This window comes from Colletotrichum orchidophilum, assembly GCF_001831195.1.
Source record: "Colletotrichum orchidophilum strain IMI 309357 chromosome Unknown Scaffold_2.1, whole genome shotgun sequence".
Classification (NCBI taxonomy): domain Eukaryota; kingdom Fungi; phylum Ascomycota; class Sordariomycetes; order Glomerellales; family Glomerellaceae; genus Colletotrichum; species Colletotrichum orchidophilum.
This window is the reverse complement of record NW_019172958.1, coordinates 454,068-468,325: the sequence shown is the minus strand read 5'-3', so window position 1 is coordinate 468,325 and position 14,258 is coordinate 454,068. Positions and strand designations below refer to the sequence as shown.

Here is a 14,258-nt window from a genome sequence, read left to right as displayed (position 1 = left end):
GACGATGTGAATGGTGAGTGGGTGCGGCGCGTGAGAGCTTTAGAAAGTTGCTACAACGGGTGAAAAGATCGACTCAAGTCAACAAGAATTCTCTGCGAGCTTACTTCCCCTCTGAGGTTGCGGAGGGGGTCGTCGATTCAGCAGCAGGAGAAGGGCGAGGTGAGAGAAGTTGCAGGAGAAACGTTGAACCTTGAGGCCATGGGCGCCGAGGTGTGGTTTGGTGGCTGCAGCGGCGGTGTCGCGTGAAAGTGTGTGTGCGGTGGAAGGAAAAGGTTAAAAAGCTCAGGTACGACGTGGTGGAGGCCGCGTGGGAGAAAAGTCGAAAAAATCCAAATTGCTGTGGGAAAGAAGGTGCCATCCGCCCAAAACTGTCCGCGAGGCTGGCGCTGGCCGACCACGCTGGAGGGACTGAGATCTGACCAATGTCATCGTGGGAAAAACGGTTGGAAGCCCACAGCCCGGCGCTAGCTCTATCTGGCACTTGGGTCGCGCTTTACCGAATATGGAAACCGTGCAGTCACTGAGAAAGACTCACTTCCGCACTGTACAACATCGTTCATGAAAAGCAAGGTCCACACTCTCAGTCTGTTGATCAACGGTGATGACTGCTGTCCGAAGTAGGCCGGACAGTTCTGCAAAGGATGACTGATCTACCTTTTCAAGATCCAGTCTAGTCTCTCATGTCTTCCCGAGCCAGATGGGCACTTGTCTCATTTCACTACAACCGGCTTGATACTTCCCTTCCCTAGGCAAGACCTGGCTTTATCCCACTCGCCACAATGAATCTCGCGACAAGTATGTTTCGATCTGTCCGCCCAGCCTTGAAGATTCCTTTCATCCGACCCCTGCAGCCCGTTCGCTGGGCCCGATTCCAGGCATATGAGGCAGATTTCGATCCTGAAGAATTGGAAAAGGCAAGATCATGGCACAGGTCCTTTAACGGCAGCCAACTTCCCAAGGGGCAAACAAGCTTTGCTCGCTCGAGCGGCCCTGGTGGTCAGCACGTCAATAAGTAGGCTCTCCTTTTACCTGCTGAAGATCCTGGTACTCTTCTTCTTTGCATTGCTGTTGGGCTAATTCCATGCCAGAACTGAGAGCAAAGCAGTCACAGTTTGGCCTATCAAGGACATCTTACCAGTCTTGCCCAAGCTACTGCACCAAGGCATCAGGGAATCAAAGTATTATACGGCCAGGTCGGATTCTCTGACATTCCAAGCCCAGACGCACCGCCAGAGAGAGGCCAACTCGGAGGAGAACCAGCAAAAGCTCGTTGACGAGATCAAGAGGATATACCAAGAGACAGTCCCTGGCGAAACAAGCCCCGACAAGAAAAAGAAGCATGCGGAAATGTGAGTCGTCTTTTCAGATACTGATGCACTGTAAAAGAAGCTGACAAGACGTGTAGAGCAAAGTCTTTCAACGAGGGGCGCCTGAGACAGAAGAAACAGCTGAGCTCTAAGAAGCAGAATCGACGCTCTTCTTTCGACTGAGCTGGACAGGAAACGTTCAAAAGATGATGTTGATAATTGACCATCTAGCTGGCGAGAAAGAGGGTTTCTGCTCGACTAGCGGGTGATGCTGAGTCGTGGCAGCAAGCTTGCCCAGATTCTTTTTCTGCCGGGCCAGCTAACACAGTCGACGGAACCGAGAGACATAGGTGGGGTAGGGGCTAGATCTGGCCAAGCACCAAGGTACGGCCGACTGGCAAACGAGAGGGTTCGGACCTGGACCCTGAAATGTGACTCAAAAAAACGGCATTTTCAATTCACGCGCCGAGGATTGGATTCACACCTCTGAGCTTGGCTCGGCTTTTCCCCCGGGGATCTCTGTATTGAGGATCTGTCCGGGGTTTGAAGAAGATCTTCAAGAGACTTTCTGCCTCCAGAGTAGATGGTATACAGCATTAGAATGGGAACAGACTGCTGATGTTTGTCCAGGCTTTATAGCCAATGCTTATCATTCAAGACGGCTGCGAGATCTGCACCTTCTGTGTAAGATGCTGTATATGTAGACATAGATAGATGTAAATATACGAGACTCATACCAATAGGTCGGATGCTCATGGAACAAACAATCGTCATGATCAAGAGTCCGCCAGAGAACCTCTGAGACCGTTTGCAGCCTTGGATAGATAAAGACAATCCAAAATTCCATCCATCTGCTTACCTTGTACATAGCACACAAATGGAGGCTTAATAAACCCTGTTATGTCGAGAGCAGGAGATGGGCTAAGGTAGTTGGGGGCTGCTTTGAATGAGCCCACCCATCGGGCAGCTGCCAGCTGGGGTGGGGACGCCGGCGCCCGTGGCTGGGCCCGGGCCGCCTCGTCAGGCCGTTAGCATCCATCCATAATCCAGCACCCCATCATGGATGGGTCGCTTCATAACGATAAATTGTCGTGGAAAGAAACGCATGTAATAACGGGGGGCTTAAGGGGGAGATACGTCGACGAAGCGGGGCGCAATCCTCAAACCATCAGTGGTCAAAAGAGGAATCGAAGCTATTTCGCTGGGTATCTTGCCAGGGACTTGTCTCCGAGTTGCGGGACTTCGACACGTTCGAGTGCCTGATGTCTCGAGCTGAAAGACCCGTAGCATGTGGTGCTAAGATGCATAGGTGCCCCTAGTGTCTGTATCTTGGGTGTAGCGGCGTGTGGTCCACTTGTTCGTCTCTTTCCCATCCAGTCTTACTCCAAAGCTTCAAATCCTTCTTTTTCTCCCTCCTCCTCGCTCCTACTTCCTTCCATCGTCGTCTCTGGTTTCCGATTTCCTCAGCACCGTCTCTTCTTTCGACTGAGCATCGCGTGCTCGGCGTCCATCAATTTGATCTGCGGCATAGCGTCATAGTGACAGCACATCACCCCTTCATCTATCTGCTGTGTGCCGATTTGATCCTTGCGCCTAATTCACAGTGGCCCTGCGAGACCCTCCCAAGGGCCCGTCAACACGACCGGGGACCGTCGATCATCAAATCAGCCCAACTATCCAGCCAAATACCCGTCGTGCCCACTTGGTCAGCTGCTCGCTCCTTCGAGCAATCCTCGCCAGAATATCCAAGCTTCCACCTCGAGCCTCTCCCTTGTTCTTCTACGGTAAATATTGCTGCCCAGACAAAAGTTTTCCGAGACAATCGCGCAGCTCATCTTGTCTGCCCTACCGTCGAACCAACCCGTAACCTCGGCCTTAGCTACGTCGATTGAGGCTAACCAACCCCAAAAAGCCGCCGAACGATCTTCGCCAGCTATTTACCCCGCCAACCCTTTGATCTCCCGACCGCAACACCGACCGACCGTTATCTCCCGAGCAATCGCCTGACCCTCCTCGACCGTTGGGCGACGCTCGCGGCCTCAGTTATTCCGCTCTTCCAACAGCATCATCACATCGTCTGTTGGCCGCAGCAATGGCTTCCAACGGCGCCAACGGCGGATCTCCGTCACCCAAAGTCCAGCCCTGCAGGTACAAAGTCGGCAAGACGCTCGGCGCCGGTTCCTACTCCGTTGTCAAGGAATGTGTCCACATTGACACCGGTCGCTATTATGCCGCAAAAGTCATTAACAAGCGATTGATGGCCGGTCGAGAGCACATGGTGCGCCTCAAACCCGCCGTCTTCTGCATGATTGACCGACGAAGCTGACATACAAACCCTCTCAGGTCCGCAATGAAATCGCAGTCCTGAAAAAGGTCTCCATGGGCCACCAGAATATCCTGACACTCGTCGACTACTTCGAGACGATGAACAACCTCTACCTCGTGACCGATCTAGCTCTCGGCGGCGAGCTCTTTGACCGCATCTGCCGCAAAGGTTCATACTACGAATCCGACGCCGCAGACCTTATCCGGGCGACGCTTTCCGCCGTTGCTTATCTGCACGACCACGGCATCGTCCACCGCGATCTGAAGCCCGAGAACCTCCTTTTCCGTACACCAGAAGACAACGCAGACCTCCTCATCGCCGATTTCGGACTGAGCCGCATCATGGACGAGGAGCAGTTCCACGTCCTGACCACGACATGCGGCACACCTGGCTACATGGCCCCCGAGATCTTCAAGAAGATTGGTCACGGCAAGCCCGTTGACGTATGGGCGCTCGGCGTTATCACCTACTTCCTTCTGTGTGGCTACACGCCCTTCGACCGCGATAGCGATTTCGAGGAGATGCAAGCCATCCTGAACGCCGACTACAGCTTCACCCCCTTTGACTACTGGCGCGGTGTTTCCGACCACGCCAAGGACTTCATCCGTCGCTGCCTCACCATCGACCCGAACAAGCGCATGACGGCGCATGAAGCCCTACAACACCCCTTCGTTGCTGGCTATCTCAACAACGGCGAGGGCGAAGGCCAGAACCTGCTACCCACTGTCAAGAAGAACTTCAATGCTCGTAGGACGCTGCATGCTGCAATTGACACGGTTCGGGCCATCAATAAGCTCCGCGAGGGTCAGAGCAACTTGATGGACGGTGCCAAGTCGAGAGAGCCTGGACGTGGCGCTGCAGCTCTCAAGGCCCAGCAAAATGCAAGGAAGGACGATAGCGCCATCAGCCTAGGCAGCCAGGGCCATAAGGATTCAGGCTATGGAACACAACCCGAAGTCGACAGCCAAAATGATGTGGTCATGACCGATGTGGGTCCGATACCCAGCAGTGTCCCAGCAAGTCTGCGGCCTGGCAGTGACCAGAACAAGTTCGTGGAGACGAGCAAGGGATTATGGAGTGGTCCAGCATTGCGGCGATAGCCTCGTTGTAATGCGGTACCATGTGTGAAGATTACGGCCGCCCATGAGGATATGCATGATGTAGACAAGGGTCTCTTTGCAGCAGCAGCGGATTCTCTTGGTGATTTCCATGCTTCTTCTGGGCTCAACTGTCTGCGCAAAGAAACTCTAAGGGGTCTCTTCACAAATATGAGAGGCGGTCGTGCAGCCAAGCGGTCTGATCCTCTGTCGGATAGCATCATCGTGTCTGGCAGCAAATGGCTCTACGATGAGAGCGTGAGCTTGGGAACGAAGAATTGGATGATGGGAGAAATGGCAGGAAAACAAGATACCTCGGGTTGATGTCCGCGGGCTGGCTCCGTCATTGGACGATACATACACAACGGATGGGTGGCTGATTCGCGGAACCACCCCTTTACTTTTCTTTACCTTTTGATGTGCAGGCGACTTCCTACAGGCATTTATCGAGAACAGAACGCTGGACACACAGCCTATTTCAATGAGAACGATATGAAGGGAAGCAGAACCTCGCAAGAAGTGATTTCTCAGAGAGCTTAGTGTGACATCTACTAACTGAAGGTGGCAAGCTGTAGGCTGAATCCTTCGCTAGGTGCATCAGATGATGTCTCAGTCATCTTGTGCTCGAAAATGAGATACGACCAACTCTCAAGAGAACATGAGAAACACAAAACACTATGAGGGAGGAGTCCCGAAACAATAGCAGGACGAGCCTGGCTTACTCATGATCACCGAACCCCTTCAAAGCCTTGAGGAAACCTGGAGATCATCAGGATATGAGTAAGGTAAGTGCACATCAGCGGTAGGGGATAGAGTTTGACTGAGATGCGCGCTACTATGCGTAGGCATCTATTCAGACCATATTTTAGAGACTCTAATTGGACGAGACCCGGTCCAAGCAACGACTCTACGTTCCGTAAGGCAGCATCAGAGCGACGACCCTTTTCTGTATTCCTCTCTCCCACATACTCACTCACCCACTCCCTGCACATCTCAGTGGCCGCTTCTGTTTTCCCCAGGGAAGGATTCTTGACCTACCAATGCAAAGAGCCGAAGTTAGATCCACATCTAGCGGCGTAATGACGGGGAGAATCAGACGAGCCCATCACAAGTCGAGACTCGGCTGCAGGCGCTGATACGGCGAATCAAGATGAGCTCTGAACGACGACTGACCGGCCACGTCCCATCCCGGTGCGGGACGTCTACGGGTTGTCTACGGGACGTGGTGCCCTAGGGATCGATGCTGACTTCCCAGCAACAAGTCCGATGAGGCTCGGCCCGCCTGTGGAGGGTTGCACAAAGGCAATCCTACGGTGTGGTTTCATCGACTTGCCATCCCGCTTCGGTCTGATATAAGCGTGCCCGTCGGGGCCACCACTCTTACCATCATCATCGTCGCCGTCATCGTTGTCGTTGTCATCCCTGAAGCTCATACGGCTGAGCAGCCCCCGCGTCCTAGTGGACACGACGAGCGACAGCCTCAAGGCGCGCTTCTTCCGTTACTACCTGGAACTGATGGCCGCTCACGCCTCCACGGATCAGCAGAGCTGTTCCAGCTGGATAACGGACTTCGCCTTGACGAACCACACCCTCATGGACGCCATTCTCGGCTTCTTGGCGTTCCACGTCCGCCGCTCGGCGCCGGACGACAGCAGTAATACCCTTGCAGCCATTTCCGAGGCCTCGGACGCGTGTATGGTGAGGGCCATCCAAGCGCACTCGCGGCAGATTGTGCGCCGGTGAATCAACGCCGAGAACGCGTCCGTCGTGATGGTGACATGTGCCATAATCATGTTCTACACCAGAGCGAACCAGTCATTCATGGACGGTCCGGGGTCGGGGTACTGGAGTCTCGCATTACTGGTTGACTCCCGTCCGGAACGTTAACGCCGTCTTGATATCCGCTTCACCCATGGTACGTAACAGTAGGATTGGGTACCTGTAAAGACCGGAATGGCAGGAAGCCTCGCAGTAAAAGGAGAAACCAGTGCCGGGGCCGGGGTCGGGAACATTCGGTTTCTTGCTGGATTTTCTCGACGAGGCCGAGACGAGCCTGGAGATGTTGGAGGCGTACCGCATCGCCGTCAGCAGCCTCGGAAAGATTTACGCGGCGCCTTTACTCCGTGATTTACTGCGGTCTCCCGTGCGCGTTTCCCCGCGACTCGTCGAGCCGGTAGAAGCCCAGGACCCGAGGACGCTGGCCATCGTAGGGCGTTTTTTTATGCCCTTGAAGAGGAGGGCCACATACCTCTGGTGGGCGCAGGGGGCGGCCGAGAAGGAGTTTACCGGCGTGATAAGTATCCTGCCGAGGGATTGATGGCCCATGATGGGTGGTGCTATTAAAGAGTTTCATTGGGCTGAGACTTGAAGAGTGGATTCATGATCCTGTTCGTTCTGACAGTTGTACTATATTGAGGTTGGTAGCGGAGCCGGTGTTTCGATGTCATCTTCCGCAAGCGCTAGGAGGATATCCTTTCCGACTCAGCCCTATCCTCTGGCTGGCCAAAATGTTGTTACCAATCTTGGCAGAGTCATGTAAGTATAATCTCATTACATCCCTCAAGAGATCATCCTGATTGTCAAGAAGTAACAGTAGTGGTGAAGACAATCCCAATTGATAGGACGGTGAAGATCCAGCTTTCATATGCGTGGAGTCCAGCATCTTGTTTTCCACAACCTGGCTATACCCCTGATGAGGAGCTTACAGCCCTACAGCTGCTGACTGCGTCAAGTTGAATCTCTCACCAGAAACACCGGCATTAAAGAGCATCTGAGATGCTGAGATAAAGATCGAAAATGAAACATCTTCAACCCTCGTCACATCACCAACTACACCCTTGTAGACCCGCCCGTTGGCGCCAAGCTGGATGTGCGACGGCCCGGAGTTGGACACGCCGCCCGCACCGACACGCTTGCGCCGAAGCTCCTGTCCCAAGGCATAGTCAAATGCCGCAATGTACCAGACATACTACCCGCCAACAGCGAGCTCGCTGTCCAGCGTGTGAACGCAGAGGATGCCGTTGACGTCGGGGTCGCTGACGTCGAGGAAGGAGGGGGGTTGTAGGAGTTGGGGATCATGCCCAATTCAGGTTTACGCCGTTCACTCAACTGGATCATAAACGCGGGTCTGTCTTCATCTCTTTCTCTACTGGTCTGAATCGCATGCGATACTCTTTGGATTATCACGGCAGTCTCCGTCATTGTGTAGAGAAGCTGGAGGTCATGTTCATTACCGATTTTTCAGCGCATCACCTACCTGGTTCTCTCTTGCGAAACCAAGATTTTTGATCAACCGCCTTTTTCTATCGACATAGCCTCATGCATTGTTAATTACTGCATATTCTTGAAACAAATATAACGACCCAAACTTGGCACGGCAGAGGGATTTTGAAACATTCGATGTCTCTGTGACTTCATCCTAGTATCATGGCTCTCGTGCGGTGGGTGTAGGTCACTCTAATCTCAAAGCACCCCTGACCTGCAATGATGAATTGCAAGCATGATATTCCTGTTCTGGTGATGACTCTGCAGTCGGATGCTCCGGGGTGTGTTGTTGTAGTCCACAGCCATCTCGCAGCTTGTCTAGATGAATTCAATCACAGAGATGCGACCTTGTCGAGCAGTGCAGATGGCCCAAATTGCTGAGGCCTGACAATTCAGGCTGTCTAGTATTCTCTGGCACTCACCTTAAATACGATGTAATTTGCTTCAATCCAAGGTAGAGCACTCCACATGATGCGCCATCCCTTGTGTTCGAGCAGATTGAGGCCGGTCGCGGCTGGATCGGCAGGAAGTTCAAGGGATTATGAATCAAACGAATCACACCTTATACAGACTTGAACTTGCGATTCAATTTTGTTCCAATTCGGGACCGACTCTACATTTTCTGTTGTGGTAAAAGATCAAGAAGCAAGAGAAGGATTGGAATGAACCGCCACGCTGTCTGTAGACACTGGATTCACCTCCGGAGCCATTTCGAACGAAGTGTTCGACGATGATTTTATTTAGAGGTTAGGTCAACCGCGAAAAATGGTTCTATCAATCGCGAGCAGAACGACTGGTCTTGAGAAAGGGGTATAGCCCAGCCATCAATAAGTTGGCAACCCATCACGAGTCTTACACTACATACCTCAAACCGCCATTGGCCCCTTTCCATCCCCGAAAAGCACATCATACCACTTTTCATCTCCCTTCTGACATAACCCATTCCATCCAATAGATGAAAAGCTCCCAGGATTCTTCGAACCATCAAACACCCGAACGTTCTTCTTCCCATTGACCACCTCCTCTGACGCCCAGTACACCATCTCATTCCCGCTGTCGCCATGTATGAGAAGTCTCGCCAAGGGTGTCAGCTTTCGGTTCGCATCGAGAGCCTCCATCACGAGGTCGCGCAAGTGAGGGTAGAACCACGTCAGGCTCCACCAATTCTCTAGCCGCCACTTCTTCAGGCCAAAGATGTAAGCGTTGTGGTGTATGCCCACCGGCGCGGTTCCGAAGAAGAAGTCGGTGTAGAGCGAGATGTTGCCCCAGCTGTACCCCGGCAGAAACCGAGGAACATCTTTCAGCTCCTGCGGCGTTCCCTTTATCCTCACGTTGCCCGGGACTCCTGCCTTTTCGGACTCTTTCCTGATCGCCTCGACATCATCAAGTTCAACAAAGTATCCGTCATCTTCGGCGGAGCAGGTAGGCGGAATCGTGGCAAACTCATAATCCAGCCCGATCCCGAACTCGAACATCTCGCCAGCCAGCGCCGCGTCGGCAATCTGCCGCACCTCCTTGGGCAGGCTCCCGAGATTCTCATGGGAAACGAAACCGTTCCACGTGGAAGAGAGTCCCCGGACCCAGTGGCGCCACACCTCCTGGTCCCCAATGACCTCTGCAAAGAGCGCTTGGTCGCTCCAGAGCTGCCGCCCGCTCGCGGCCGCCTTGTCAATCTTCTCCTTGCTCTTCCGCAGCGCGCCCCGCAGAGACCCGATAGTGCCCATGATCATCCCGCTGTTGACGCATCGGGGTCGGATCTTCTTGTACTTCCTCGCCGAATCAAAGACGTACGGCAGCACCTGGTCGGTCTGCTCGCCGTAAAAGTCTTGCGGTAGGGGCGAGTCTGGCCAGTAGTCGTACCGCGGGTCGGATCCTGACTCCCGGTCCGGCTGACAATCCTTGGCGGTGGTGACGACGATGCTCTGCGTCGGGGGGCTGATGGGAAAACCGGGCTTCAGGCCGCTTTCTTCCCATTGTTTCTGCACCCGGCCATTGGCTTTCAGGTTGAGCTGGTGAAAGCGCTCGATCAGGACGGATGGGGGAAGCTGGAACCAGATGTCGTAGGCGTCCACGAGGAGGACGAGATCATTCTCATTGACGTCGTCGCCGTCATCCTTTTCGTAAAGAGCACCAATGACTGTCAACAGCGACTCGAGCTTCGCAATATGGGAACCAGAAAAGTGCCAGTCGGGCCTGTTGAACTCCCCGTTCCAGTTCAGAAGCGTGGGCATGGGATAGCCCAGCGCGACGGCCGACATGATGGTTTTGCAGAGGTTGATGTTCGGTCCGTCGGCGGGCATGAAGAGTCTCAGTCGGCGTGAGCCCCCTGTATCAACGTGAGTTGGGCCCTTGAGGCTTTCTAAATCCGACCCTGCGATTCTTCTTTCTGTGCTGCCGCCTTGGATAAAGTTCCTGAACTCTGCAGGAAACTGGCCAAGTAACATTAGGAATGAATATCAGTAGAGATTGCTAGACTTACAAAGTTCGTCACGGCGAAGCCACAGATGCCCATGAAGACAAGCACAGGTAGACTGAATTTCACAACAGCGATGCATAATTGACCAGACCGTGCCGCCGCGCCTTGGCGATGATGCTGCGCCTCCCCATCTCGAACGCTGCCATGAGTCTCAACTTTTGAATTAAGCCCCCAACGCCATGGAAACAGACTCGACGCCTTTCCAGAAATTATCATGTTCGCAGAGATGGACAGTGGTGGACGGGAGAGTTGCCTCGCCGCGTGCTGCGCATAATGCTTTTCAAGCAACACCCCCCCCCCCCAAATCCATCATGTCTACAATATATCACATTGAGGAATCTGAGCTGACGACGCTGATAAGATGCAATCAGCCCGGAAGGCTGCGTATTGCCGTAGCGGTCATATTATACGGCGGGTCCGACGCGACGCCTTGGTTCCCTATCAACTGCCGGATCCATCCCACGTGGTGGATTCGATTCGTCCGGACCAGGTCCCGGTCAACGGCCCATCCATTCTTGGCCTTGCTCGGGGAATAGCACGTGGATGCCGAGCAGCTATGCAATTGATCCCGTCACGCACAGAGTCACGAGTGTAGTCGCTGTCGAACAAGGCAGCGGTAAACCTGCTTCTGATATTTCATTAGAGGGAACCCCCATGTCTCGGGTGTAGTGGCAGGATGCCATGACCTTTAGAGCAGCCCCGAGACCTCGCTTTCGCGATGGCGTCGAGAAGTAAGACGACGGCCCGGACCGCGGGAACGTCCTGGTCTTTTCAGGAATTTCGGACATTTTTGGCACTTGCCCTGATAGGTAGGTTTGCGGCTTGATGAATGACGGGCAGCGAACACTTTATCTGAGCCGTAATCGAGCCTGATCTCACACGACTGCAGGTTTCGCGAACACGATCCTACCATCCATTATTCACGCCGCCAACTACCTCATCATCCCTTTCCCTCGCCACATCGTCATCCTCATCGAGGTCGCACCGGTGCTCCTAACCAAGCTGGCGCTGCCTTTTGTGATCCATCGCATCCCATGCCGAATCCGACCACTCCTCGTCGCGGTGGTTTGGATCATCATCAAAAGAATCGCAGATGACACGCCACCAAACGTGCCTCCACCATTGCGCATCGCCACAACCATTATCGCATCTACTGCATCAGCGGCGATGGAAATCTCCTGCCTGGAAATGATTGGGCACGCCGGTCTTCCGGGGCTGACTGGGTGGGGCTTCGGCACCGGCGCGGGGCTGCTCGAGAACGCCGTGTGGCCGTTCCTTCTGACTTACAATGCCGGGAAACTTCTTCGAAGCGCTACGACGTACGTCTACTACTTTGTGGCTCTGCTTTTAGTGGCCCATTTTGCCATATTACCTCAAAGACTGTCTAAGAGGAGCATGAAGAAGGACGGGCGAGGGAAGCAACGCGAGGACGCCAGTACCGAGGAAGGACAATCCTTTTTGTGGCAAGATGGGAGCAGATCGAGATCTGCTAGCCCGTATGAAGAGGGTAGGGTGTTCGAGACGCTCTGCTACATGGTTCGCTCAGAGATGCCACCCCTTTTCTTAGCATCCGCAGCGATGTCTCTGACACAATATGGCCTTGCCAGGCTGCTCGACGGATCGGCGTTTGAGACATTCGCCCACTTCTATACCACGTATAGCACGGCTCTTCACTTGGGAATTTGGATCGGTCGGTGTTCGTTCAAGGTTCTTCCGTCGCGACATCTCAGACTTCACCTGATTGCTCTGAGCGTGTGGACGGCGCTTGCATTCGTCAACGCCGTGTTCCTCATCTCGACTTACCTGGCCTTTTTCCTGGTATTCCTGATCGGTACCGCGGCGGGATCAGTTTACATGAACGTCCTAGCAAGGCTAATGGGAGAGGGAAGGGACACGGCTGGCCGGGTGGTCAGTCTTGGTTTTGTCACCGCGGGTGATGCGGGAGGTATCATTGTTGGCGGTGTGATGGGTACTGTTCTCGAGATGGTAATGTGCCGCTCGCTCACCAGTAGCAGACGTTGGTGTCATAAATACCGTTAGACAGTTTCTATCAACAGCATACCTTTCTGTGGTACGTACAAGGGCTGACGCAGATCAAGCAAGATCAAAGTCTCCGGAAAGTCAATAGCGTCAGTCACCAATGGCGAACTATCCTACTAACCCCACACTGCCAAAAGAGGCAATATCAACAATGTGAGTTCAGGGCAGATCTGTTCCCCAGGTGCGATTGGGATGACAAGTGAGATAAGGTGTCTCTAGTCAACTATGTCTATCTGAAGGCAAAGAATATAACCAGCAGAAGTTATGTGGTGTTGATTGGCTTGAGATCTATTTTGAACTTCTAATGGACTCCTGATCCCCTGCCTCAACCTGAAGTAGGAGATCTCTTCAAGGCTTTGCGAAAGGTTCCAGCAACCTTGAATTCTGCGGCAGATATACTTAATCCCGACGATTTTCCTTTTACAGAGCCCACCCTTAGAGCTGGTCCAAGATCTTCTCTGCAGCGTAATCGACATTTGTTCCAAAGTTATGCGCTTGGGTCTGGTGGCCAGTTAGCAAAGAAGGTCTCACCGCCACACATGATGGTCAAGATGGACATACCTGAACATAGATGGCCCCGTCCTCCAGGACAACCTCTCCATACGTCGCATATGCCATTTTATCCACGATCCGGAAGTGAATCTCCCCCTTTTCCACAGCCTCGTTGAACCCCTCTCTCAACATGTCATCGTCTCCAAACTTCTGATACCTCATCTGGTACACCAAGCCCTCAAAGTACATCCACGTAAACGCACCAAGGTTCCCTTCCCAATCACTCCTCACCTCGCTGCCCTTCTTCTTCCCCGCCTCCCGAATCTTGTCGAAATTTGCCTCAAAGTTGGGCACCAGCACAACGTCGGGCCTCTCCAGCATGTCCGCCAGCGTCTTCCTCGTCTCCTCAATCTTGTCATCGTAATCCTGCCTCACTGACGTGCGCGCGGCGAAGCTCATCGCCGCATCGGATCCGGGCGCCGGGGGCGCGGTGTTCAGGGCGTTGAGGAGGCCCTGCGTGTCGATGGCGTAGTCGACGTTGGTGCCCAGGTTTCCCTCGGAGAAGACGAGCGCGAGCTTGCCGTCCTTGACGACCACGCCGCTGTATGACACCCGCGCGTCTTTGCTGCGGTCATCGAGGTCGATGATTAGGGAGCGGGCGTGGCAGATGGAGTTGAGCTCGGATTTGCCGTCTTCGCCGTAGGTTGAGGTGAAGGATTTGAGGTTGGAGATTGCGGAAGAGACGTATCTGTTGCTATGTCAGAAACCACGATAGTTCCTGTCTTTTGAATGTCTAAGACGTGGATCATTATCTTACTGAGCGATGCAGCTTCCGAGGGACGCTTTAGCGTAGCCGTCTCCTGCGTAAGGGTAGAGCTCATTGGGGTTGATGTCTTTGAGTGTCCACTGGGCGCCTAAAGCACCAGAGAGTTCCTTTTGAAAATCTTCTTTCTGGCTTTCCCACTCATCACGGACTTGGCTTTGGTCAGTAAAGACAGGTATCAATTTAGTGCGTCAACACATACTGTTCTTCCGGAGTGCGAGGGGAAGCTTTTCGGCTGGCGGCAAGCGAGACATGGTATTTGGTCAGATGAGTGCAGTATGAAGTAAAGAAACCAAAGCCAACTCGAGATGGTGATGGCATCGTATCATCTAATGTGGGCCGTGGAATGGCAGCCTTTTTTTTTTTTCTTCTCATTCATGATGGGCAATTTCTAAAGCCTAGCTTCAGTCCTTCATCCCCCCTCTTCGAACCT

The 14,258-nt window shown here is 53.4% G+C and overlaps 7 protein-coding genes across 7 annotated transcripts; 5 read left to right on the top strand and 2 right to left on the bottom strand.

Moving 5' to 3' along the window:
• Window positions 1–779: 779 nt before the first annotated feature.
• CORC01_00284 (peptidyl-tRNA hydrolase domain-containing protein) lies at window positions 780–1,490 on the top strand (the record flags this gene model as incomplete). The annotated part of the gene is made up of 3 exons (XM_022611942.1): window positions 780–1,012; window positions 1,089–1,349; window positions 1,406–1,490. 3 exons carry the CDS (start codon window positions 780–782, stop codon window positions 1,488–1,490), a joined length of 579 nt encoding a protein of 192 aa, XP_022481567.1.
• Window positions 1,491–3,399: 1,909 nt separating this feature from the next.
• CORC01_00283 (uncharacterized protein) lies at window positions 3,400–4,733 on the top strand (the record flags this gene model as incomplete). Its single annotated transcript, XM_022611941.1, has 2 exons — window positions 3,400–3,585; window positions 3,651–4,733. The coding sequence occupies 2 exons, from the start codon at window positions 3,400–3,402 to the stop codon at window positions 4,731–4,733; spliced, it is 1,269 nt and encodes a 422-aa protein (XP_022481566.1).
• A 1,512-nt stretch (window positions 4,734–6,245) lies between these two features.
• CORC01_00282 (uncharacterized protein) lies at window positions 6,246–7,047 on the top strand (the record flags this gene model as incomplete). The annotated part of the gene is made up of 2 exons (XM_022611940.1): window positions 6,246–6,423; window positions 6,719–7,047. 2 exons carry the CDS (start codon window positions 6,246–6,248, stop codon window positions 7,045–7,047), a joined length of 507 nt encoding a protein of 168 aa, XP_022481565.1.
• Window positions 7,048–7,237: 190 nt separating this feature from the next.
• On the top strand, window positions 7,238–7,794 carry CORC01_00281 (uncharacterized protein; the record flags this gene model as incomplete). Its single annotated transcript, XM_022611939.1, has 2 exons — window positions 7,238–7,265; window positions 7,574–7,794. 2 exons carry the CDS (start codon window positions 7,238–7,240, stop codon window positions 7,792–7,794), a joined length of 249 nt encoding a protein of 82 aa, XP_022481564.1.
• Window positions 7,795–8,860: 1,066 nt separating this feature from the next.
• Window positions 8,861–10,506, bottom strand: CORC01_00280 (uncharacterized protein; the record flags this gene model as incomplete). Its single annotated transcript, XM_022611938.1, has 2 exons — window positions 8,861–10,423; window positions 10,474–10,506. The coding sequence occupies 2 exons, from the start codon at window positions 10,504–10,506 to the stop codon at window positions 8,861–8,863; spliced, it is 1,596 nt and encodes a 531-aa protein (XP_022481563.1).
• Window positions 10,507–11,188: 682 nt separating this feature from the next.
• On the top strand, window positions 11,189–12,510 carry CORC01_00279 (uncharacterized protein; the record flags this gene model as incomplete). Its single annotated transcript, XM_022611937.1, has 2 exons — window positions 11,189–11,279; window positions 11,360–12,510. 2 exons carry the CDS (start codon window positions 11,189–11,191, stop codon window positions 12,508–12,510), a joined length of 1,242 nt encoding a protein of 413 aa, XP_022481562.1.
• A 435-nt stretch (window positions 12,511–12,945) lies between these two features.
• On the bottom strand, window positions 12,946–14,079 carry CORC01_00278 (uncharacterized protein; the record flags this gene model as incomplete). The annotated part of the gene is made up of 4 exons (XM_022611936.1): window positions 12,946–13,011; window positions 13,072–13,750; window positions 13,820–13,976; window positions 14,028–14,079. The coding sequence occupies 4 exons, from the start codon at window positions 14,077–14,079 to the stop codon at window positions 12,946–12,948; spliced, it is 954 nt and encodes a 317-aa protein (XP_022481561.1).
• Between the last annotated feature and the right edge of the window lie 179 nt (window positions 14,080–14,258).